Source organism: Genypterus blacodes, unplaced genomic scaffold (assembly GCF_046128005.1).
Source record: "Genypterus blacodes isolate CSIRO-AG114 ecotype Tasmania unplaced genomic scaffold, CSIRO-AGI_Gbla_v1 ptg000275l_1, whole genome shotgun sequence".
Taxonomy (NCBI): Eukaryota; Metazoa; Chordata; class Actinopteri; order Ophidiiformes; family Ophidiidae; genus Genypterus; species Genypterus blacodes.
In genome coordinates, this window is record NW_027467066.1 from 40001 (window position 1) to 65056 (window position 25056).

General features: G+C 49.3%; 5 protein-coding genes across 10 annotated transcripts in view; 3 read left to right on the top strand and 2 right to left on the bottom strand.

The window, feature by feature from the left end:
• The window catches only part of LOC143017206 (complement C1q tumor necrosis factor-related protein 4-like), a 2839-nt gene extending 1927 nt beyond the window's left edge, over positions 1-912 (bottom strand). Inside the window, exons 1-4 of the mRNA XM_076171922.1 lie at positions 734-912; positions 601-651; positions 284-412; positions 1-60 (exon numbers count right to left, since the gene is read on the bottom strand). The exon at positions 1-60 is cut by the window's left edge and continues 220 nt beyond it. Coding sequence (XP_076028037.1) covers positions 1-60; positions 284-412; positions 601-651; positions 734-905 — 412 coding nt within the window. The 5' untranslated portion in view covers positions 906-912. The remainder of the gene's footprint in view (positions 61-283; positions 413-600; positions 652-733) is intronic.
• The window catches only part of LOC143017204 (sodium bicarbonate cotransporter 3-like), a 21905-nt gene extending 13927 nt beyond the window's left edge, over positions 1-7978 (top strand). For 3 of the 4 annotated variants that reach the window (XM_076171919.1, XM_076171920.1, XM_076171917.1), the window contains exons 14-25: positions 1464-1709; positions 2171-2273; positions 2556-2717; positions 2792-2905; positions 3508-3669; positions 3751-4002; positions 4294-4362; positions 4620-4793; positions 4927-5058; positions 5181-5263; positions 5912-6019; positions 6346-7978. In XM_076171919.1, the coding sequence (XP_076028034.1) occupies positions 1464-1709; positions 2171-2273; positions 2556-2717; positions 2792-2905; positions 3508-3669; positions 3751-4002; positions 4294-4362; positions 4620-4793; positions 4927-5058; positions 5181-5263; positions 5912-6019; positions 6346-6427 (1687 nt within the window). In that variant the 3' untranslated portion in view covers positions 6428-7978. The remainder of the gene's footprint in view (positions 1-1463; positions 1710-2170; positions 2274-2555; positions 2718-2791; positions 2906-3507; positions 3670-3750; positions 4003-4293; positions 4363-4619; positions 4794-4926; positions 5059-5180; positions 5264-5911; positions 6020-6345) is intronic. The other variant, XM_076171918.1, reaches the window with a different exon arrangement.
• A 283-nt stretch (positions 7979-8261) lies between these two features.
• LOC143017205 (ectonucleotide pyrophosphatase/phosphodiesterase family member 7) lies at positions 8262-11294 on the bottom strand. Its single transcript, XM_076171921.1, has 5 exons — positions 10868-11294; positions 10580-10725; positions 9292-9915; positions 8977-9199; positions 8262-8880 (listed from the first exon to the last, which is right to left on the bottom strand). The coding sequence occupies exons 1-5, from the start codon at positions 11109-11111 to the stop codon at positions 8804-8806; spliced, it is 1314 nt and encodes a 437-aa protein (XP_076028036.1). The 5' UTR covers positions 11112-11294; the 3' UTR covers positions 8262-8803.
• Positions 11295-12287: 993 nt separating this feature from the next.
• Positions 12288-13496, top strand: mrps12 (mitochondrial ribosomal protein S12). 2 transcript variants are annotated; one of them, XM_076171916.1, is made up of 3 exons: positions 12288-12492; positions 12776-12896; positions 12974-13496. In XM_076171916.1, exons 2-3 carry the CDS (start codon positions 12833-12835, stop codon positions 13354-13356), a joined length of 447 nt encoding a protein of 148 aa, XP_076028031.1. In that variant the 5' UTR covers positions 12288-12492; positions 12776-12832; the 3' UTR covers positions 13357-13496. The 2 variants fall into 2 exon arrangements, with proteins under 2 accessions (XP_076028031.1, XP_076028030.1); XM_076171915.1 differs by having other exon boundaries at positions 12289-12455.
• A 1139-nt stretch (positions 13497-14635) lies between these two features.
• On the top strand, positions 14636-19796 carry tmem116 (transmembrane protein 116). 2 transcript variants are annotated; one of them, XM_076171910.1, is made up of 12 exons: positions 14636-14782; positions 14880-14944; positions 15193-15239; positions 15539-15602; positions 15706-15837; positions 16348-16443; positions 16994-17079; positions 17304-17387; positions 17780-17915; positions 17994-18138; positions 18224-18303; positions 18386-19796. In XM_076171910.1, exons 2-12 carry the CDS (start codon positions 14885-14887, stop codon positions 18554-18556), a joined length of 1101 nt encoding a protein of 366 aa, XP_076028025.1. In that variant the 5' UTR covers positions 14636-14782; positions 14880-14884; the 3' UTR covers positions 18557-19796. The 2 variants fall into 2 exon arrangements, with proteins under 2 accessions (XP_076028025.1, XP_076028024.1); XM_076171909.1 differs by lacking the exon at positions 14636-14782 and having other exon boundaries at positions 14794-14944.
• Positions 19797-25056: the final 5260 nt, after the last annotated feature.

Here is a 25056-nt window from a genome sequence, read left to right on the forward strand (position 1 = left end):
TGGGGCCGTTGGCCGTGAAGCGGATGTAGTAAACGCCACGGACCGGAGCCGTGAACTCACCTGAGGGGAGGACGACACCACGAAGAGGAAAGAGACATGAGGTCTCTGTCCCATATCCTGTCTGGACCTGAAGCAGGACATGTTTGGTTTGTTCTGTAGGAGAGCTAGAGTTCCCCTGTAGTTCTTCACAGAGCAGTTAGGTGGCGCTGTGTTCAGATGATGTGGCAGCAGTCCAGAGTCTTCACAGACTAAATGAAGCTTTCGTCACATGATCCGTCCATACCTGTTTCTGCGTTGTAAGCCCCGCCCACGTTGGTCAGCACGTCCCTGTAGATGAGGTCCTTGTTGCCCATGGTGGTCTTCTGTGCTCCGTTTCCTCCCAGTGAAGCTGCGAAGGCCACCTTAGGCCCGTCTGCACAGAGACAGGATGTGTAGAAGCTTTGATACCAGAGAGTTACTTTGGTCTAGATTCTGTATTGTTGCGTTCTGACACACAGATGATCACAGATGTTTTGCCGTGGCTTTACTTCCTGCAGAGAAAAGGGAGTGTCCTCTTCTCACCGTGTCTCCATCATCTTAACATACTTAGAGTTTCCTCACCTCTGACGGCCTGAAGTCTTCGCTCTGCCGCCTCCAGCCGCCTGTTCAGAGCTGCAAACAGCCAGCAGGAAGTTTGTTAGAACAGTCTGGACTCATATCTCCTGTTGTGGTGCTAAAAGGTCAGCAGCCTCACCGCTCCGCTCCTCCGTCAGCTCCTTCACCGCAGCCTGGAGGGACGCCAGATCAGGCTCAGCGGGCCCAGCCGGGCCAGGCTGGGTGGAGTACGGCCCAGCCGGGCTGGGCTGGGTGGAGACCAGCAGGGCCGAGCCGGCCAGGGCCAAGAGGATCAGAGGGAACCGGGACATCCTTATTCTGGCAGAACACAGACAGGAGGCTGGACTGAGGGGCTGCTTCTTATATATACACACACACACACACACACACACACACACACACACACACACACACACACACACACACACACACACACACACACACACACACACACACACACACACACACACACACACACACACACACACACACACACACACTAACTCAATAAGTGGTTACATAACAGCTGACTCAGCCGCTGTATTGGATTGTGAGTCTGGTTGGGTCCAGATGTTGCTCTCTGCCTCATGTTGTCTGTTAATCTTTAAAGGTTCTGTAAACACACTGTGTGTGTACAGACTCTACCCTCAGGGTAGGGTCTGTGTGTTTGAGGGCTGAGGACACGCCGGTCCAGAAGGGTCACGTCTGTTTTCAGACTCATCAGGCTCAGCTAGTGGGCCTCAGCTTGTCAGGCTCAGTTAGTGGGCCTCAGCTTGTCGGGCTCAGCTCTACAAGCTTGGCTTCAGCTCGGACGTTGGCTGAGCCTCTGGCTTCATGTAAACCTTGCCTGTCCTCTCCTGTGTCCTCAGTGACTACAGCCTGTCCTACCTGTCTCTGAGGACGAGTATCGGCCTGTGGACATCCTTCCTCTGCCTGGTGCTGGTGGCCACAGACGCCAGCTCTCTGGTCTGCTACATCACCCGCTTCACAGAGGAAGCCTTCGCCTCGCTCATCTGCATCATCTTCATCTATGAGGCCCTGGAGAAGCTGGTCCACCTGGGGAAGGTCTACCCCATCAACATGCACAGCAGCCTGGACAACCTCACCTTCTACACGTACGTCATGCTCTAAAATCATTACATGTCCTGAAAATGCCTGAGTGGCACTTTAACGCTGAGCTAAGTTCAGGTTGCATCACCAGAACAAAGTCCTCCCGCTGCCAGATGTGGATCTGGGGTCTGGAACACTGACAGCAGACTGGAATGAGCTGGAGTCTGAGATATTCCAACAGTTTAGTCAAAGTCATGTTAGATGTTACTGATGAAGATATTTGACTTCCTTTGCTTTAATAAAGACATTTAGCTGCTGAGAAATAGAGAGGGTTTCCATAGAAACCAGATGAACCTCTTCCTGTGTGTGTGGTACAGTGAGGACCACTTCAGCTTCAGCTTCACCTGAATCTCCCTCCACTTGATTTGTCTAAGAAGTGTGTTGCTGTGTCGGGGCCGTTAGCTCAGTGCTGCCCCCTGGTGTTTGTCGGTAATGTGCAGCTGACCGGCCTCTGGTTGTGTCGTAGGTGTCGGTGTTCCCCGCCTGCTAATGCCTCAGCAGAGCTCACACAGGTGAACAGCAGCAGCCTGAGCTCCCAGAACTTCACCTGGGACCAGCTGAGCGTTCAGGTTTGAGATCAATACACCTGCAAACATCACTCATGTTCTTATTGATCTGTACGCTCTTCTTCTTCTTTACTGAGAACCTGCCTGAGCCTTGGATCAGGAATGACATCACACTAAAACAAGCAACCTTTGCTGCTGTCAGAATTGTTTCCCTCCAGTGGTCACCAGATGAACTGCAGTGTAACGCTTTGGAAGTTTCCATGAATTAGAATCTTCCTCACTCTGACCCTCCACTCCCTCACTGTCCACTCTCTCCCTCCCTCTCGTTCTCTCTCTCTCTCACAGGAGTGTGTGGATCTGCGTGGTGAGTTGGTGGGTTCTGCCTGCGGTCACGGCGGCCCGTTCGTCCCTGACGTTCTCTTCTGGTCCATCATCCTCTTCTTCACCACATTCTTCCTCTCCTCCTTCCTCAAGCAGTTCAAGACCAAGAGATATTTCCCCACCAAGGTGCGCTCACGTCTCTCCATCGCCACCTGCTGGACAATGGGAGCAGAGAACCTGAATGTTGTGTGTTTCCTCAGGTTCGCTCCACCATCAGTGACTTTGCCGTCTTCCTGACCATCATGATCATGGTCCTGCTGGATTACCTGGTGGGAGTTCCTTCACCCAAACTCAACGTCCCTGAACGCTTTGAGGTGACCCACCCTGGACCAGATGTTCCTCCTGGAGATCAAAATAACAATGACCACAAAGAGAACAACCTCTTTTACACCGTCCACATATTTCTGTGGTTCCTTAGTGTTTGGGTCAATAGTACCGATCGGTTTCACATCTAAACGATCGATACATGCTGCAGCAGGTATTACATGAGATGCTGACTGCCAGAGGGTTATTTTTGGAGCTGAGGTCAGACTGCCGGCCTGTAAATGGACCGATCAGACGTATTGATTAGGTCCATTCCCTTCATCTGAGTGTTTAGAGACTGATGATTATTTATTGATTCTACACAGATTTTTTACTTCTATCTTTGCAAAAATGGCCTGTTTTCACTCGCTATGCACAGAGGTGCTGCACGATGAGGTAGAGCTGGATCACATTGTTTTGCTTTGCCTCTAAAAGTATTGAGTGAGTGAAAATGAGAGCATGGAACTCTGGGTAATGTGACGTCAGCAGGTTGAACTCTTTATTGTGTATTGAGTTCATTTAAAGACGTTTACTATCTTTCGATCAAAGATGAAATGACGTCAGCTTCATATTTGAGATGGTAACCAGCTGCTGTTTGGCTCCGCCCCCTCAGCCCACATCGAAGAATCGGGGTTGGCTGATCTCTCCGCTGGGTCCTAACCCCTGGTGGACGCTGTTAGCAGCCGCCGTCCCCGCTCTGCTCTGCACCATCCTCATCTTCATGGACCAGCAGATCACCGCTGTCATCGTCAACAGGAAGGAGAACAAACTGAAGGTGAGCGCAGGCTTCCTGTGACATCATGATCACTGAGATAATAATGTTGGTAAACTGTTGTCATGGCTCCCGCCCCTGCAGAAAGGCTGTGGGTACCACCTGGACCTGCTGGTGGTGGCGGTCATGCTGGGCGTGTGCTCTGTGATGGGCCTGCCGTGGTTCGTGGCGGCGACCGTGCTCTCCATCTCGCACGTCAACAGCCTGAAGCTGGAGTCGGGATGCGCCGCGCCCGGCGAGCAGCCCAAGTTTCTGGGAATCCGAGAGCAACGCGTCACCGGATTCATGATCTTCGTCCTGATGGGCTGCTCAGTGTTCATGACCTCTGCCTTAAAGGTGAAACCACCACACAGCAGAGATGAAGAGGAAGATGAAGGCTCAACTTGGCAATGTTTGATTCTTTCTACCACCAACAGTTTGGTTTTAGATATTCAGTCAAACCTCCTTCTGGTTCCTTTTTGATAAAGTCTACATGTGTGAGATTTGATCCAAATGTTCCATTTAACTCAACTGAGTTTCTGCCAAACGTATTGATTGCAAATTCAGTAAACATGCCCTGTCTGTCTGCCTGCCTGTCTGTCTGTCTGGTTGGTTGGTTGGTTCTGATCTGTTCTTCTGTTCTTTTAGTTCATCCCGATGCCTGTTCTGTACGGAGTCTTCCTCTACATGGGGGTGTCTTCACTCAAAGGCATTCAGGTGTGTGTGTGTGTGTGTGTGTGTGTGTGTGTGTGTGTGTGTGTGTGTGTGTGTGTGTGTGTGTGTGTGTGTGTGTGTGTGTGTGTGTGTGTGTGTGTGTGTGTGTGTGTGTGTGTGTGTGTGTGTGTGTGTGTGTGTGTGTGTGTGTGTGTGTGTGTGTGTGTGTGTGTGTGTGGTTGTGTGTGGTTGTGTGTGGTTGTGTGTGGTTGTGTGTGTGTCTCACCCTTTGAGACTTGATGGGTTCTCCCCTCTTGCAGCTGTTTGATCGGATCAAACTGTTCGGGATGCCGGCCAAACACCAGCCGGACCTCATCTACCTGCGCTACGTCCCTCTGTGGAAGGTGCACATCTTCACCGTGGTCCAGCTGTCGTGCCTCATCATCCTCTGGGTCATCAAGGCCTCACCTGCCGCTGTCATCTTCCCCATGATGGTACAGAATGAACTTGATTGATGTAGTGAGACACACAGAGAGGCACAGAAACAAACATGATAAGAAAGTAGAAGTGTGACTTATGAGGTAACCAGTACTGTCAACCATCAACCTGTCCTGCTGGGCTCTGCAGGTTCTGGCTTTGGTGTTCATCCGGAAGCTTCTGGACTTCTGCTTCACCAAGAGAGAGCTGAGTTGGCTGGATGACCTGATACCAGAGAGCAAGAAGAAGAAGGACGACGACAAGAAGAAGAAGGAGAAGGAGGTGAGACGTAAACATGGAGGATGAAAGGAAGATGATTCTGTCACCTGTGTCTTACTGTCTTGTCTGTGTGTGTGTGTGTGTGTGTGTGTGTGTGCGTGTGTGTGTGTGTGTGTGTGTCCCAGAAGGCTCGTAGGATGATGGAGGATGAGCAACCATATGGCGGAGGAAGCCTCGTCGAGGTCCCCGTCAAAAACCTCACAGGACGGTGAGTCAAACTTGTTTTCCTTCAGATTCAAACAAAAACTAGACCAATGTTTGAAAAGTGGAGAAAGTTCAGCTGTTTGTCAAATTTAAATGAAGTGAGGAAGTGAAGGAGCATAAACATGGAGCAGCTCTCCACCATCATGTTCTACTGAGAGCTTCAGACAAACATGACTCAGCTCAACCTGAGCTCAGCTGATGATAACAGGAAGTAGAGTTACCATGGTAACTATAGGCGGTGGGCCCAACATGTCCTCTCCATCTCCTCTTCTGTTCTCCAGCAGCTCCTCTGCTGCACAGCTCCCTTTGCTCCTCTTCTTCACATGTGGACCCTCAGACGTCTCCTCTCTTCCTCTCTCTGTCCTCTCAATTTTCTTCTGCAGCTCTAACTTCTTCTTCTGTCCTTCAGTTCAACACAAACCAAACACCTCATGCTTCTGGAAACATCTGTCACCTCCAATCAGGACATCAGACAGACCTCATGTCCTACGTAACCACGGAGACACAAAGCCTCTTTATATTAGATTTATTAATGAAGAACACTTTACTTTACTGACTAAACACAGAAGCAGGATGATTGACACCTCAGTCATTGCAGCTGTAGATAATGTGAAGGAGTAATGTGTGTGTGTGTGTGTGTGTGTGTCTGCAGGTTGGACCCATCAGAGGTAAACATTTCCGATGAAATGGCTAAAAGCGGTATTTGGAAATCCGTCTCAAAGACCCCTGACAGCAGCAGAGCTCTGAAGCCCAGCAGCAGGTGACTATGAAGGAGAAGTGGGCTCAGGTGGTTGCTGAGATGTTCAGAGGGGTCATTAGGGTCGCTATGTAGTTACTAGGTTGCCAAGTAAACCAAGCTTGTAGCCGAGGGTTCCATCTCTTTGCCCACGTCCTACTAGGTGGTTGCTCAGATCTTAGGTTGATAGTTCTAATGTAGGTTGTGGTTGCTTGCTAAGATGATGCTTAGTGATGACTGGGGTGTATCTACTGGATGAGGTGGTTCCTATAGATCCAGAGGTGCTTAGGTTTGAACTTTATCCCTGATGGATGCTAGGTGTGTGTGATTGATGACGTTGTGTGTTCCAGCCAGGAGAAGGTGCCAAGTGTCCAGATAAACATAGAAGATGAGGAGAGCCAGAGGGTGGTGGACACGGAGACGTCCCTATGATCCAGGCGCCGTCTCCCAGCCGCTGGAGAACAAGGAGAGGAAGGAGGGGCTACTGTTACTGAGGAAACACCGTCACCCTCTCCAGTCTGAGGTGAAAGGTCAAGGAGGACCCCTCAGCTTTCCCCTCACTGTGCTGTAGCAGTCTGTTCCTCAGAGGTTTCCTGAAGATGGCTGCTGTTTATCGTCTTCAGGTTTCTTGGATTGTTGTGTACTGCAGGCGGGTCGGCTGCTGTGCTCTGATTGGCTGCTGAAGTGCCTCTGAGCATCTGTTGGCATTTCACCCTCTGATTCTTGGAGACCGGCGACTCTAAAAGCATCTGAGGTTTATTTTCCACTGTTCCAATGTTTTTGTTTCTGCTTTCATGAAGCAGACGAGGCGTCGCCTTTCTGAACGGTCCAATCACGTCGTGTGTTTGTGTGTGTGTGTGTGTGTGTGTGTGTGTGTGTGTGTGTGAGAGAGACACATTTCAGTGAAGGGAGCGACCTGTCAATCAGCTGAATTATTGCATTACTTGAATGCAAAGGGGAGGTATTTTCACTGGGTAAAGACAGTATCTACCCCCTTCCTGTCCTCTCCCAGGGCAGCAGTGCCCCTCAGTGGACACTGTGGGTCAGTGTCATTCTTTCACTGAACCTGGAAGTGCACTTAATCATGTTTTTACATTTTCATCATGCATTTGTTTAAAAGATGAAGGATTAATGTGTTGGAAGGAGTAAAACCTGTAATTCCCCTGAAATCACAGCCTTAAAGTCTTTAGTGGCTCCCTGGAGCCTGCAGGTGTTTCTAAGCCTCCAGTATAACAAGATTTATATTGATTCTATTGATCTGGATCAATCTCCAGGATTGTTAGCAGAAGAGTTCATCTGAGGCTCACTACTTATCAGTCAACCCCTGTATTTTTCTTAGCAACTTTGAAGTCCCTGTTGGGGAGAGTGGGGGTCCACTCTCAGGTGGAGAAACCTAACAGGAAGTGACCTGTTGCTCTCCATCCTTCTATAATAATCATGTTGGTGTCTGCTTTCATACACACGTGATCAATAAACCTGACTGACCTGAATCTGCTGCTCCTCCCTCCAAACATATCAGGGTTTCAACTCTTTACTTCCACTCAACAATGACCTCTAGGTGGCGTTCTTTCTGATGTGGCACTCCAGACTCCCAGTGACCACGGTGGTCACTTCCTGTTGGACCACATGTTCTCTCTTCCTGATTGGACACTGAGTCACGGCGCTAATGCTAAAACTAGCATGCTGGTGGTGCTCGGCTGCTCCTCCACCACAGGGAGGCGCTGTCTGCTGTCACTGGGACTGTGGAGCTGCACGTCACAAACAGTGCCACCTAGTGTCCGTGAGGGGACCTCAGCTCACTAAGTGCCGCTCCTGTTTCTGCCTTAACTGTGTGTGGTTGTGTGTGTGTCTGTGTGTCTGTGTGTCTGTGTGTCTGTGTGTTGATTCCGGTCTGTGCTCTTATCGTGAAAGTGTTTTTGCTCTCTGTTTGTTTGTAAAATCTGATTGTTTATTGAAAGCAATAAAGGTTTCTGCTGGTCTTCATGCTGGCCTCGTGGATTCAGGACCAAAGGTCACCGCAGCTCCACTCAAGCTTTTATTTAAATAAACAAAGTTATGAGAAAATCCTTCATAAAGTTATGAGAACATGCAGATTTGTTGTATATGTTCACTTGTTTATGTCATCACAGTGAGCAGAGACAGAGTTTAGCCTCTCTACTTCCTGTCTCAGCTCTGATCTGATCTCTGACCTTCAGACGGACCACAGATAGATGGACTGGTCTGTTCTGGTTCTGTGGCCTGATCTGAGACAAAGGGACTCTGCTCCCTCTCCCACCGCCCCTAGGTCATCGACCTCATGTGTCTGCAGATCAACGTGACACAAACGTCTCTGAGGCCTTCAGGTCCTCAGCAGCAGACAGGCACCTCCTCAAACCTTCATGTAGCTCCGCCCACTGAGGCTGGGGATATTTGGACCAATCACAGGCAGGGGGAGGGATCAGAAATCTAACTACAAATTTCAACATGATTGATTTGTATCAATATCTTCAAATGAATAAAGTGAGAGATGTTTCATGTTGTGAGGTTTTAAAGGTCAACAGGTCAGATTAGAAAAGTCAAATATACACAGAAATGCAGGTTTTGGTCGCTGTGCTGTCTTGGAGAGAAATGTTTGGCCTTGGTAGAGGTTTGAATCATTTCAAATATGTAAATGAGTTTATTCAGTTAGATTGATCCAAGCTTCATCTTCATCACTGCACTGATGAGAGGGAAGCCTGGGACTCCTGGATCTGCTGCTCCAGGTCCCAGATCGAGCTGAGCTGAGCCTGACTGAGCCTGGATCTGCCTGTAATCTTGGATGGGGGCCAGTTACAGCAGAGTGGAGATGTAGAGCAGCAGTGATGCTGCAGACAGAGCGAGCGACACTGCAGGCCTCTGTGATCCACCTGGAGACAAACAGAGAGAAACCACTCAGCTAGCAGCAGGTACTCAGGCCAGAGCTCACGGCCCAGAGCTCAGTTCAGATGTTTCCTCAGCCTCACCGTGCAGCAGCAGCAGGTCCTGGGTCACAGTCTCAGAGCCGTTGTTGGGCTCTGGGTGGATCTGGAGCAGGCGACACATGAGCGGGTAGATGTGGATGCTGTCAAAGGGCTCAGACACAAAGTTCCTCCTGAAGTCTGGACCGAAGGCTCTGAAGATGGTCTTCATGTCCATGTAACCGTTATGGAAACCGTGGTCGCCTTTGTTGACGTACACGATGAACCTCTGCCAGGAAACAAAGGGAAAGATTTATTCAAAATAAAACAACACAACATTGTGATTGTGATTCTTTAACATTAACTGGATTCCAAATTTACAGAATTCAGGTTGAATCCCAGATCTGCCATGATCAGGATGGGAGGCAGGCGCTCGCTCTTGGCGAGGCGGAAGCTCTCTGGGAGTTGGTCCTTCCTGTACACAGTCAGATTTGGCGCTTTGGACAGGAGGTCATAAACCTCCAGCTCCTTTCCAGGCTTTGGCGTCAGGATGCCAAAGCCACCGTAGTCAAGGATCTCGAAGCTGGCGAGTTGGAGTAAGTTCAGGTACTTGTTGAGGATGATTTCGTCCACCTGCGGTCGCTTCTTGATGGTGGTCATACCGTGGTCAGATGTCAGGATGACATTCAGGCTGTCGCTCAGCTGATGGCGGCTGATGGCGTGCCGCAGGTATCCGATGGTGCGGTCGATCTGCCGGATGATCTTCTTCCTGTCCTCGTGGTCCGGCCCCTTGGCGTGGCCCACGTTGTCGGGCTCGCCGTAGTAGAGCGTCACCAGGTCAAAGTGTTCCTCAGAAAACCAGCTCATCACCGTGTCGATGTTCTGCTGCCACTCTGTCTCGTTGTCGTCCGGGTAGCCGGACTCTTCCACCAGCGCCCTGTTGACTGCCTGGCCGCTGTAGTTGGCTCCGCCCCCAGGGTAGTAGAAGGAAGCGGTTTTCAGGCCCTGGACCACAACAAACAACAAGTTAGGCCCTGGACTACAGAAGAAGTGATGAGGATGACAAACTGGTGGTGAAAGCAGCCTGAGGGTCAGCAGGCGACAGGAAACAAAGCTGGCTGCTCAACAGCTCGTGTGCTACATGCTACGCTAGCTCCAACCTATCTCCTGTCTTTATTTACAGATTTATCCAGGAAACACAAAGTGAGACCTTAGATGACTCATGTACGACTAGAGGGACGTGATGTGGCCCTGCTGCTTCCACATCATCATTTCTTACTTCTTTCTTAGTTTTCTACACGTTTGGCCACATGGTTATAAGTTCAGGCTACAAAACACCAACAAAGCAGAATGGATTCATCCAGCAGCCCTCATTCTAAATGTCTCTAAGGCCTCAGAGGAGCCGTCTAACTCTCCCCCTCCCCTCCATGTGACGCTGGCGACAAGGAGCCTCAAGGTCAAGCATTGGCAGCGATCATGTCACTGTCTGAGTCGTCACGCCAAAGATCCAGACACACAGAAACAATCAGAGAGCGACAGCAGCAGAGACATTTGGTGGATGGGTCCTGACAGGATGTTCTCCTCATGTAAAGGTGCTGTGGTTCTTCTGCCACCATCTTGCGGTAATGCAGGTGTGAGTGAAAGCTGAGGCGTCGGGTCGAGGGCTCACCTGGTTCTGGGCTGTGATCCAGAGAGGCAGCACTCCGTTGTCCCACCACTCTGATCGGCTCAGTGTTTGTTTGTGAGGAACTTTAAGGTTGGTGGTGGCGTTGAACATCATGTTGTGGACGACGCCGTGATCCTCCACCCACCTGCCTGTCACACAGGAAGGGTTCTCTCCACATAAGACTTCAAACGTTTGAACAGGAAACGATGGGCTCCACCTCAGAGCATCGTTCTGTGTGTTTGCTCTGAGCAGCAGTAATCCCAGTGAGGCTCATAATAACGACTCTGTTACCTGTGATGGTGGTGAAGTGGGACGGCGAGGTCATGGTTATCATGGGGGGGGTGATGTACTTGGCCTTGACTCCGTCCCGGACCAGCTGGTCCAGGTTTGGCGTGTCCACATCCTGGTCGTAGTCCCACCTGAAGCCGTCGAAGGAGATGAGCAGCAGTTTGTTGGCTCCGGTCCTCTCCGGGCTCGCCGGGCGGCCGGCGGCGCACAGCGCGGCGGTGATGAGCAGGTAGAGCTCCAGCTTCATCCTCACCTGCACGTCCTCAGTCTGCTCAGCTTCACTGGAGCCGCAGGTTTAATCTGTAACCACCGCTCTGATAGGGAGCTCCTGGTTAATGTGTAACTAGATAAACTCCTGAACACATCAAACTAATCAAGTCACTCTGAGTCAGCAACACTAAACTGAGTTATAAAGACTTTATTAATCATTTATCTATTCATTCATCTAATGGCAGCTAATTTCCGGTAATTTTGTTTTATGGAGACTGAATGGATGACAGCTTTGGTTCTCTCTCTCTCTCTCTCTCCCTCTGTCTGTCTCTCTCTGTTTCACTCTCCCTGTGTCTCTCTCTCTCTCCCTCTCTGTCTGTCTCTCTTTCTCTCTGTCTCTCTCTCTGTCTCACTCTCCCTGTCTCTCTCTCCCTTTCTCTCTGTCTCTCTCTCTGTCTGTCTGTCTCTCCCCCCCTCCCTCCCTCTCTCTCTCCTCTCTCTCTCTGTCTGTCTGTCTGTCTGTCTGTCTGTCTCTCCCCCTCCCTCCCTCCCTCTCTCTCTCTCTCTCTGTCACTCCCTCTCTCTCTCTCCCCCTTCTCTTTCTCTCCCTCTGTCTCTCTCTTTCTCTGTCTTTCTGTCTTTAGTTTAGATGTTTGTTTCCTGTGATGCTTCACACAGTTTAGTTCAAAGTTCAAAGTGTTTTATTTATCACATGCAGAGAATAACAAAGGGTCAAGAGGTCAAACACTCACAGCAATAAAACACAGCAATAAAGATAAAGAGAATAAATATAGATGTGGTGTGGTGTGGTGAGGTGCATTGTGGGTGGTTTCAGGCTTCAGGAGCCTAAAGTGAAGAAGACAAGGAAACAAAGAACAAGATGAGTTCCTCTGTGTGAGTGTGACTTCCTGTTTCAGTCTAGTTTCTTCCTCAGCACTGTCACAGATGTGCTGCTCCGATTGGTCAGACCCAATAAAGCCAAACACTCAACTTTAAAATGAAACGTTTTAGTGTTTGTGTCTCTTTGCTTCGCGTCCATGAGGTCATAAAGGTCATGGACCTGTGAAGGTCACTGAGGCTAATCAGTCATAATCTATGACAACAAACATCATAAACACGCCTCTTGATTGAAGAAGGCCAGAGGTCATTTCTTATGTAAAAGATGTTTGGCTTCTTCGTTTATAAATTCAACTTTGTAAATAAAGTTAGGGGAAAGACACAGCGGAAGTACTTCGAATGGCCTCTGGTTCACTTCCGGTAGCTGCCCCGCGGAGTCCTTGGATGTTTTGGTGGAAATGAAGCGTGAATGAAACTCGCGACACGAAGCTGAAGCTCCGGAGCGACACGACCGCGCTGTGCGACCGACTGGAGCCCGGAGAAGGTGAGAGGTCCCCGGGCACACGCGCCGCTGAGTCCCGGTGAGCACGTTAGCATGTTAGCTCCTGTTGACAAGTTAGCCACGGTTAGCTGAAGCTTCCGGTCTCAGTGAGGAGGAGTTAGTGAAGTTTGCCTCCATTAAGATGAACAGAGACCGCGAGCCTGCAGGTCCTGGAGGTGTGTGTGTGTGTGTGTGTGTGTGTGTGTGTGTGTGTGTGTGTGTGTGTGTGTGTGTGTGTGTGTGTGCGCGCGTGTGTGTGTGTGTGTGGTCTCATTCATGTCAAACATCTTAAACATGGACGTTTCTTTCATTGACTTCTTCAGAGACCCATTCCCCGCTGAGCCTTGACCTCCAGCAGACTTGTGTGTTGACTGAGCCTCATGCTGCTATCTGCAGGGATGGCGCTGTCGTCATGGAGACCGATGCTGACATCCCTGCTTCAAGGCAAGTGTGTGTGTGTATGTGTGCGTGTGTGTCCTTGTCTCTCTGTGTGTGTGCTGACGGGCCTGGTCTCTGTGCAGGGTCCCGGCTGGCCTCCCTCTGGACCGGGCCCCTCCTCTCCAGGACCATGGCCACCCTGAACCAGATGCACCGCCAGGGTCGACCCAAACCCAAGCCCGCCGGGCCCAGCGCCACGTTCGGCCGCCCCCAGCTGAAGGCCGTGATTCTGAAGACCATGACCCGGAAACCCAAGAAACCCAACTCCGCCAACAGGAAGTGCGCTCGCGTGCGTCTGTCCAACGGGAAGGAGGCGGTGGCCTTCATCCCGGGGGAGGGGCATAACCTGCAGGAGCACAACGTGGTGCTGGTGCAGGGGGGCCGCACTCAGGACCTGCCTGGGGTCAAGCTCACTGTGGTCAGGGGCAAATATGACTGTGCTCACGTGGTGAAGAAGAGGCAGTAGATCCTCTTCATCCTCTTCATCAGACTCAGACTCACTGGCAGCTGCAGCCCTCGGCCTCATGGTGGCGCTGAGATCACATCAGAGTCAAAGTTCTGTTACCAGGATTCCTTTGGTCCCACAAAATAAAAGTTCAGCTGCTGGATCTTTTCAACTTCCTGTCAACATTTATACACACACAAGCACACACAAACATACACAAGCACACGCACACGCACGCACACACAGACACACACACACACACACACACACGAACATACACACGCACATACACGCACACACACACAAGCACACACGAACATACACACGCACACACACACAAGCACACACGAACATACACAAGCACACACACGCACACGCGCACACACACACACACACACACACAAGCACATGCACGCACACACACACACACACACATGAACGTACACAAGCCCATGCACATACACACAACTACGCATGCACGCATACACACATATATCCACACACACGTCTCTCTCAGTGAATGCTGCCATCTAGTGGTGATCTCGCTCACTGTCAGCCTCTGGTTGTTTGCTCATTAGTTACTTCAGATACTTCAGCGTCGTAGTAACTTGGTGACTGACTGATTGTTTTACCGACTCTGGGCTTTAGTTACCTTGGTGAAGAGTTACTGGAGTCAGCTGTGACTGATCTGTTTACCTGTTCATTCAATCACTGCTTTCTGTGTTGCCAAGTTACTTTACTGCTCAGTTACTTTACTTTACTGCTCAGTTACTTTACTGCTCAGTTACTTTACTGCTCAGTTACTTTACTGCTCAGTTACTTTACTGCTTAGTTACTTTACTGCTCAGTTACTTTACTGCTCAGTTACTTTACTTTACTGCTCAGTTACTTTACTGCTCAGTTACTTTACTGCTCAGTTACTTTACTGCTCAGTTACTTTACTGCTTAGTTACTTTACTGCTCAGTTACTTAACTGCTCAGTTACTTTACTGCTCAGTTACTTTACTTTACTGCTTAGTTACTTTCCTTTACTGCTTAGTTACTTTACTGCTTAGTTACTTTACTTTACTGCTCAGTTACTTTACTGCTCAGTTACTTTACTGCTCAGTTACTTTACTGCTCAGTTACTTTACTGCTTAGTTACTTTACTTTACTGCTCAGTTACTTTACTGCTCAGTTACTTTACTGCTCAGTTACTTTACTGCTTAGTGACTGTAGTTGCTGGTGATGTCTGCGGTGTAATGCAGCAGCAGCCAGCAGGGGGCGCCAGCAGGTCAGCAGATGAAAGCAGATCAAACTGTTCCCATGTTGAGTTCATTACTGAAGTTCTCTGTTCTGTCCAGCTGGGGGCGCTGCAGTGAAGTTCATGGGCTCATTAGTAAGTTGATGTCTCTCTGCTCTGCTGTGGGGGGGCGTGGTCTGGATGGCAGTGGGCGGGGCCTGTAGGGTATAAGCAGCCTGCCTGCTGAAGCTCAGTCACAAAGCAGCAGAACTCAGGCTGATGGATTCATGATTGCTGTGATTGTTCATGATGACGACCGCAGGAATCATGGAGCTCCATGGCAACGAATCAGAGAGGAACACAACCCGGCCTCAGGACTGGAGCCAGGTAGAGTGTGTGTGTGTGTGCGTGTGTGTGTGTGTGTGTGTGTGTGTGCAGAAAATAATGTTCAATAAACATACATATATTACCAGAGGTGAAATAGCCCAGATTCAATTTCAGTTAATAAAAAAAAAGGTGTGTGTGTGTGTGTGTGTGTGTGTGTGTGTTGGAACCTTTGAGTCTTTGTCCATTAAAGGATTTAATCTTGGAAGGAGCAAAGGAAACAAAAGGATCAAAGCCTTTTCTTCCTGCAGGTTTATGAGGCTGTCAGTTGGATCCAGATCTCCATGGCAACTCTCAGGTCTGTCACTCATCACTGACCCGACTGATCAAACCATCAGGAAATGTTTGCTCATGTTTCTGTTTCAGCCTCATTGAGTGAAAGGGTTAAAGTCTCCCAGCTCCTGAAGCTTTGGAACTTAAGAACCTTAGTGACCTCTAATAAAACAGAAGATGTTGTTTCAAACCTGTATTTGTTCCTCTTTCACCGGAGGTTGTTGTGTTTCTTGTTCCTCCTCTGAGTTTGAGCCTGCAGAGTGTCTGATGTCTCCATGATGTCATGATGTCATGATGTCATGATGTCATGTGTTTGATTGACAGCATCCTGGGCTCCGGCTCCATCCTGGCGTACGCCTCCGTGCAGAGACTCATCTGTACTCCAGAGGTCAGCGTGCTGTGACTGAACTTTAGTAAAGTCCCGTCACCATGTGATTGATCAGCCGGTTCTGTGAGTGACACATGTGGCTGTGTGTCTTTGTTGTGTTCAGCTGCAGCCTCTGTTTCTGCTCAGTGTGTCCGACCTGCTGCTCGCCGTCTGCTGGCTGACCGGAGCCTCCATCTACTCCACACACTGCAGACACACACACCTCCACTGCTACCATCTACACACCGCAGAGCAGGTAACTGCCTGACGCTACCGGCGTTACCACGGTTACACAGCTGCACGTGATGAGGGAGGAGCTCATAGTCAGCTGGTGGAGATGGTTTGGTCCTTCAGGCCACAGAAATGTAGCAGCTGATGAGTGAGAAACGGTCCTGGGACGTTTGGGAGGTCCTGACCTACATCCATTGTTAGAACGTGTGGACCTCCAGACCTGCTGCAGCTTCCAGGGGCTCCACTGAGTTGCCATGACAACAGTGAAAGCCTCTGTAACACACATCACAGTGCTTTCCTACGACCTCTGACCCTGAAAACATTGAGCCTTTACTGTTTAGATGTTAAATAGCCATATGGAGGTCAGAGTCCAGCTGCAGTTCATCTAAAGGCCACTAGGGGAACACAGAGTCACCCCACTGCTGATGTACGCTGGAATACTGTTGAACACCAGAATTATGGGATGTTCTACCCAAACTAGAGGTTAGGGGGCGCTGTCTTCATCACATGACTCTTCCTCTCTTCTTCTCCTCAGGTTCTCTACTTGTCCTCCTTCTTCTTCACCCTCAACTACATGTGGAGCCTCTACAGACGCATGAGGAGGAAGTTCACCTGCTGCTTAGAGGGACAGGTACACACACACAGACTTACACAGGTACACACACACAGACTTACACAGGTACACACGCACACACACACACACACACACACAGGTACACACAAAGGTACACACACACACACACAAAGACACACACACAGGTACACACACACAGGTACACACACACAGGTACACACACACAGGTACACACACACAGACTTACACAGGTACACACACACAGACTTACACAGGTACACACACACAGACTTACACAGGTACACACACACACACACACACACACACACACAGGTGCACACACAGGTTCACACAAAGGTACACACACACACACACAAAGACACACACACAGGTACACACACACAGGTACACACACACAAAGACACACACACAAAGACACACACACACACACACCGACACACACACACACACACACACAAAGACACACACACACACACACACACAAAGACACACACACATGTACACACACACACACACAAAGACACACACACACACACAGAGTTTCCAGTTGTAATCTAATATGCAAGTTTGTTGTTTTTCCATTAAGTCCCCAGTTAGAGTCACAGCGGTGGGTGGAGTCACAGCGGTGGGTGGAGTCACGGCGGTGGGCGGAGTCACGGCGCTGCTGTCAGGGTGAGGATCATAATTAACCCTTTCCTCTCCTCACTAACAAACTGATCTGAGTCTAAACTTTTAGTGAGGAAAGTTTTCTGTCCTTCTTCTTTATTCTCCAGAATCTTTAGATCATTTGATTCTAGACTGTCTTCAATTCTTTCGTTTTTTTTTTTGAGACTTTGTGACTTCAGAACTTTCCAGAACCTTCCCTGGTCTAGATGTTGTCATGTTTCTGTGCTCAGTTTACTTCCTGTGCTGCTGATGGCGCCGGTGTTGATCCAAGCTAACATCAGCCAGTGTCAGGCCAACGTCAGCGCCTCCTACAGGTGAGGAGATGTGTCACACCTGGACTCTCCTGTCTGCTGAGTCAAAGGAAACAAAACATCACAAATTCTACAAATAAAACGTCTTAAAATGTTCTACAACATTTACAACAGAACAGTCGTGAGAAATAAAGAACATAAAGAGAAAGCTCCTTCCTGTTGTGTGACCTCTGACCCTGCCGGTCCTGTTGTGTGACCTCTGACCCTGCCTGTCCTGTTGTGTGACCTCTGACCCTGCCTGTCCTGTTGTGTGACCTCTGACCCTGCCTGTCCTGTTGTGTGACCTCTGACCCTGCCTGTCCTGTTGCGTGACCTCTGACCCTGCCGGTCCTGTTGCGTGACCTCTGACCCTGCCGGTCCTGTTGTGTGACCTCTGACCCTGCCTGTCCTGTCAGGTGCCTGCTCCTGGACACTGGTGCTCTGTTTGTGAGCTCTCACCCCCAGCAGCCCAGCAGAGCCTGCAGGCTGCTGCGCTCCTACCGCCTGGCCGTCTTCCTCACCACCTTCATCCTCACGCTGAGCGGCATCGTGGTGAGTTTGCACACGACACCAAAACAACACGCACGCCACGCCGCCCCAGCTTCCTGTAAGCCTGCTCTCCCGCCCCAGGTGCTCATGGGAAAGGCTCGCCGTATTCACAGGCGGGTGGTGACCTCCCACGGTTACCTGGGCGACCAGCAGTGGGCGTCTCTCCGGCAGGTGGAGCGGCGGATGTTCCTCTACCCCTCGGTGTTCTTCCTCTGCTGGGGTCCAGGTCTGATTCCCCCTCTGCACTGCCTTGCTCAAGGGCTCACACTAACATGACACAGTGTTGATGTGTGTGTCTGTGCTTTCCTCAGCCGTGTGTTTAGCAGCGCTGCGATTGGTCGATTCCTCTGCGGGTCAGGGCTTGGCCGGGGTCGTCTTCTACATCTCACAGGTCAGTCAGAACAGAAAGGCTGGACCCGGTGCCTCCTGGTGCTCTTCTTCTGTGGTGTTAACCCTGTGCTTGGTGTCTGCAGGCCTTCACCTCGCCCTCCCAGGGCTTCTTGAACTCTGTGGTCTACGGTTGGACGCACGCACGTTTCCGCCACGTCAGGACGGTTCTGTCTCGGGACGCCGACACCCAGACTCCTCTGCTGCGCTCTCAGAGGAGGACAGGATACCAAACCCTGCTGAGGTCCTGCAGGTGAAGACCCAGACCCCCTGGAAGTCCCCGGGTGTTTCTCAGGTTTTGCACCTCTCGCATTCTGGAGCACTGAGGCGAGCAGAAAAGGGAAGAGGAAGCAGAGGGGGAGTTTCCACAGAGAGGAAGAGCGGCAGTGAAAACAAGATTTGAAAAACCTGCAGCTTCTCTGTTCCTCTGTCAGAACACAGAGCGGCTCTGAGCCTGAAGGCCTGAAGAGAAGAGAAGAGAAGAAGAGAAGAGAAGAGAAGAGAAGAGAAGAGAAGAGAAGGGAAGAGAAGAGAAGAGAAGAGAAGCAGCTGACAGACATGAAACCACGGTGATCAGATGGAACTGAGCTCAAATGAAGAACTTTGGGTTTAACCTTTCACCCCTTCACTTCTTTAACCTTACACATTGTACAAAGGTCTGAAGGTTTCTAACAAACCTGCCAGTCCCTCATGGATCAAAGAATAAAAGCATGAAATGAATCCTAGGACCTTTTTTCATCTGAGTGGTTAAAGGAAGGAGGAGGAGTCAGAACCTCAAGGGTTAAAGCCCACAGGGTCACTGTTTAGGTTGAAGACTTTCCCCGGTGGTCTGATACAGGGTCTGTGTACAAATCTACAGCTTTCTATAGCAAAGTGAGAGTTTATGATCTCAGTGAGTGAAAACAGGATCAGGAGCTGAACAGAGTTTGTTTGTGCTGCGTTCACTGCCATCAGGACCGTTTGAGTTTAATCAGATGTGATGACACGCTGACACAACAGGTCGCCATGACGCCCACGTTATGCAACAAGAGTGTGTGTGTGTGTGTGTGTGTGTGTGTGTGTGTGTGTGTGTGTAGAAGATAAAATACAAACACAGTTGGATAAATGTATTACAGGCTTTTATTTTGGTGATTTCTTAAACTGATCATTGTGACCTCTGACCTTTCAGAGTAGAAAGACAAACCAGCTCAGACTCATGAGTCTCTGTGGTCGTGACTCATTTGAATGGAATGTTGCTTGTTTCTGTTCTCTGTGCTTCTTTGTCCCTCTGTCACTAATGAACACTCATTACAGTAGAAACCCCTGTGGAGTCTGTGTGCCGGCGCCCCCGGTGGCAGCACAGGCACATGGCGCCCTGTGGCCGCAGGTCAGCCCTGGTTCATCATGCGGCCGGCTCCCAGGTGACAGTTGTCAAAGATCAGCTGATAATCGGAGCCTCCGGCTTTCACGAAGTCTGCGACCGTCTTGGTGCCCTCGAAGTTCTTTGTCTCTTCGACCTGCAGACGGAGGAGCAGGAGACAGGAAGCTGAAGGTTCTGCTGTCATCAGTCAGGTTAGTGTGGCGACATGTAGACCTGCTTACCCTCCATTCTGAGGACATGTGACTCGCCCGCACCACCACCGTCTGATAGGACTCACCGAACCCTCCTCCTTTATGGATCAACCACTGCACGCCGCTGGCCAGCGTCACCCTGCAGGAGCCCCGGGACCAGCAGGAGAACCGGCTTCAGCAAGTTATCACAGTTTATTTCTACATTAAGAACTGAATGAGGGAATTTGTTGTAGTGGTAAATATGGAGCTCAGACTTTCATTCATTCAATCTGTGGAACATCAGCAGCTTTGTAACGCTCAAAGTGTTCTTCCTCACCGGACCCCTGAGTGGCTGATGGGCCCCAGGATGAAAGTGGTGCCCGTCAGCGGGCGCTTCATCCTCTCTGCCTTGTACACTGCAGAGTTATAGAGCGTCCTCAGCTGGGAGGCCGACAGGTCGTGACTGAACGTCCCAGGGCCTGAGAGGTCAAACCAGGTCAGAGGTCAAACGCAGCACACAGATGAACTCATCAGTTGTCAGTGGCCACTTAAGGAGCGAGGACGTTCTGATCCTGGAGACGTGATTATGACTTCATATCCCTGAATATCATCTCATATCTTCTAAACAATACATTAGAATGACATTTCAGCAGCTTCTCCTTCCTCTTCCTCTTCCTCTTCGCCGTCTATAATCGCCCACATATTTAATCCTAATTGTGACATCATGCCTCCACATCATAATTTACGCTTCATATTTAGGACTTGGCACGCTTTCCATCTTCATCATCATCACTTCATATCTGTGTAATAATCCAGTATATAATAATAATAATGACATCATACCTCAACATGATATTAAACAACGAGCATCTCTACATTTACATTAAACATGCGTTTCTCTTTCTGAGTCATTTAAACGCAACATTCAAACCTTTTTACTCTGAATTTGATGCTGTTTTTAATTTGCTTTCTTCTTTTAATTTGACTTAAAAGTACATGATAAATAAACTTAATCTAAAAAGTAATTTCCTTTTCTTTCTTGTCTCTAAATTATGTATTTGTGTTTATTTATATTTTGCTCTTAAGTAAGTATTAAAGCATCATGTTGATTCCTTGATGAACCATGATGTCTCTCTGTGATGTGAAGCTCCATCGTTCGTTCCTCTCAGGTTCTGTCCAGCGAAGACACTCACCTGTACCTCCGGACGAGCCTTCGCCTCCAGGCCAGCCTGCAGCCAGCAGCAGCAGCAGCAGAGTGAAGCTCAGAGGAGAACACATGAAGCATCTGCTCTCTCACTCAGAGCTGCCACGCTTTATAGAGCCCAAACACACACACACACACATACACACACACACACGCCCCACCCCGCGGGTGTGTGCGAATTTCACAAATTACAAAATACTCTGGCATTGTTTCTGTAAACTTGATTGAAGATATGCTGCATAATCTCCAGAATGATGCAACTAACAGCAGAGCAACTCCAGGGTTTCCCCATCACTTTGACTTTGAACCCGTCAATGTTTACTGAACAGAGAGTTCAGGTAAACACAAGCTGGGGTCAAACCTGGGAGGAAACGGTGACACAGGAAGAGCACTTAAAGCTCCGCGCACACACACGGGTCCTAATGTTCCCATGTTGACTGAAGTTCTCTGTTCTGTCCAGCTGGGGGCGCTGCAGTGAAGTTCATGGGCTCATTAGTAAGTTGATGTCTCTCTGCTCTGCTGTGGGGGGGCGTGGTCTGGATGACAGTGGGCGGGGCCTGTAGGGTATAAGCACCCTGCCTGCTGAGGCTCAGTCACAAAGCAGCAGAACTCAGGCTGATGGATTCATGATTGCTGTGATTGTTCATGATGACGACCACAGGAATCATGGAGCCTCAGGACTGGAGCCAGGTAGAGTGTGTGTGCGTGTGTGCGTGTGTGTGTGTGTGTGTGTGTGCGTGTGTGTGTGTGTGTGTGCAGAAAATAATGTTCAATAAACATACATATATTACCAGAGGTGAAATAGCCCAGATTCAATTTCAGTTAATAAAAAAAAAGGTGTGTGTGTGTGTGTGTGTGTGTGTGTGTGTGTGTGTGTGTGTGTGTGTGTTGGAACCTTTGAGTCTTTGTCCATTAAAGGATTTAATCTTGGAAGGAGCAAAGGAAACAAAAGGATCAAAGCCTTTTCTTCCTGCAGGTTTATGAGGCTGTCAGTTGGATCCAGATCTCCATGGCAACTCTCAGGTCTGTCACTCATCACTGACCCGACTGATCAAACCATCAGGAAATGTTTGCTCATGTTTCTGTTTCAGCCTCATTGAGTGAAAGGGTTAAAGTCTCCCAGCTCCTGAAGTTTTGGAACTTAAGAACCTTAGTGACCTCTAATAAAACAGAAGATGTTGTTTCAAACCTGTATTTGTTCCTCTTTCACCGGAGGTTGTTGTGTTTCTTGTTCCTCCTCTGAGTTTGAGCCTGCAGAGTGTCTGATGTCTCCATGATGTCATGATGTCATGATGTCATGATGTGACACTGGTGCTCTGTTTGTGAGCTCTCACCCCCAGCAGCCCAGCAGAGCCTGCAGGCTGCTGCGCTCCTGGTGCTCTTCTTCTGTGGTGTTAACCCTGTGCTTGGTGTCTGCAGGCCTTCACCTCGCCCTCCCAGGGCTTCTTGAACTCTGTGGTCTACGGTTGGACGCACGCACGATTCCGCCACGTCAGGACGGTTCTGTCTCGGGACGCCGACACCCAGACTCCTCTGCTGCACTCTCAGAGGAGGACAGGATACCAAACCCTGCTGAGGTCCTGCAGGTGAAGACCCAGACCCCCTGGAAGTCCCCGGGTGTTTCTCAGGTTTTGCCCCTCTCGCATTCTGGAGCACTGAGGCGAGCAGAAAAGGGAAGAGGAAGCAGAGGGGGAGTTTCCACAGAGAGGAAGAGCGGCAGTGAAAACAAGATTTGAAAAACCTGCAGCTTCTCTGTTCCTCTGTCAGAACACAGAGCGGCTCTGAGCCTGAAGGCCTGAAGAGAAGAGAAGAGGAGAAGAGAAGAGAAGAGAAGAGAAGAGAAGCAGCTGACAGACATGAAACCACGGTGATCAGATGGAACTGAGCTCAAATGAAGAACTTTGGGTTTAACCTTTCACCCCTTCACTTCTTTAACCTTACACATTGTACAAAGGTCTGAAGGTTTCTAACAAACCTGCCAGTCCCTCATGGATCAAAGAATAAAAGCATGAAATGAATCCTAGGACCTTTTTTCATCTGAGTGGTTTAAGGAAGGAGGAGGAGTCAGAACCTCAAGGGTTAAAGCCCACAGGGTTTAGGTTGAAGACTTTCCCCGGTGGTCTGATACAGGGTCTGTGTACAAATCTACAGCTTTCTATAGCAAAGTGAGAGTTTATGATCTCAGTGAGTGAAAACAGGATCAGGAGCTGAACAGAGTTTGTTTGTGCTGCGTTCACTGCCATCAGGACCGTTTGAGTTTAATCAGATGTGACGACACGCTGACACAACAGGTCGCCATGACGCCCACGTTATGCAACAAGAGTGTGTGTGTGTGTGTGTGTGTGTGTGTGTGTGTGTGTGTAGAAGATAAAATACAAACACAGTTGGATAAATGTATTACAGGCTTTTATTTTGGTGATTTCTTAAACTGATCATTGTGACCTCTGACCTTTCAGAGTAGAAAGACAAACCAGCTCAGACTCATGAGTCTCTGTGGTCGTGACTCATTTGAATGGAATGTTGCTTGTTTCTGTTCTCTGTGCGTATTTGTCCCTCTCTCACTAATGAACACTCATTACAGTAGAAACCCCTGTGGAGTCTGTGTGCCGGCGCCCCCGGTGGCAGCACAGGCACATGGCGCCCTGTGGCCGCAGGTCAGCCCTGGTTCATCATGCGGCCGGCTCCCAGGTGACAGTTGTCAAAGATCAGCTGATAATCGGAGCCTCCGGCTTTCACGAAGTCTGCGACCGTCTTGGTGCCCTCGAAGTTCTTTGTCTCTTCGACCTGCAGACGGAGGAGCAGGAGACAGGAAGCTGAAGGTTCTGCTGTCATCAGTCAGGTTAGTGTGGCGACATGTAGACCTGCTTACCCTCCATTCTGAGGACATGTGACTCGCCCGCACCACCACCGTCTGATAGGACTCACCGAACCCTCCTCCTTTATGGATCAACCACTGCACGCCGCCGGCCAGCGTCACCCTGCAGGAGCCCCGGGACCAGCAGGAGAAACGGCTTCAGCAAGTTATCACAGTTTATTTCTACATTAAGAACTGAATGAGGGAATTTGTTGTAGTGGTAAATATGGAGCTCAGACTTTCATTCATTCAATCTGTGGAACATCAGCAGCTTTGTAACGCTCAAAGTGTTCTTCCTCACCGGACCCCTGAGTGGCTGATGGGCCCCAGGATGAAAGTGGTGCCCGTCAGCGGGCGCTTCATCCTCTCTGCCTTGTACACTGCAGAGTTATAGAGCGTCCTCAGCTGGGAGGCCGACAGGTCGTGACTGAACGTCCCAGGGCCTGAGAGGTCAAACCAGGTCAGAGGTCAAACGCAGCACACAGATGAACTCATCAGTTGTCAGTGGCCACTTAAGGAGCGAGGACGTTCTGATCCTGGAGACGTGATTATGACTTCATATCCCTGAATATCATCTCATATCTTCTAAACAATACATTAGAATGACATTTCAGCAGCTTCTCCTTCCTCTTCCTCTTCCTCTTCGCCGTCTATAATCGCCCACATATTTAATCCTAATTGTGACATCATGCCTCCACATCATAATTTACGCTTCATATTTAGGACTTGGCACACTTTCCATCTTCATCATCATCACTTCATATCTGTGTAATAATCCAGTATATAATAATAATAATGACATCATACCTCAACATGATATTAAACAACGAGCGTCTCTACATTTACATTAAACATGCGTTTCTCTTTCTGAGTCATTTAAACGCAACATTCAAACCTTTTTACTCTGAATTTGATGCTGTTTTTAATTTGCTTTCTTCTTTTAATTTGACTTAAAAGTACATGATAAATAAACTTAATCTAAAAAGTAATTTCCTTTTCTTTCTTTTCTCTACATTATGTATTTGTGTTTATTTATATTTTGGTCTTAAGTAAGTATTAAAGCATCATGTTGATTCCTTGATGAACCATGATGTCTCTCTGTGATGTGAAGCTCCATCGTTTGTTCCTCTCAGGTTCTGTCCAGCGAAGACACTCACCTGTACCTCCGG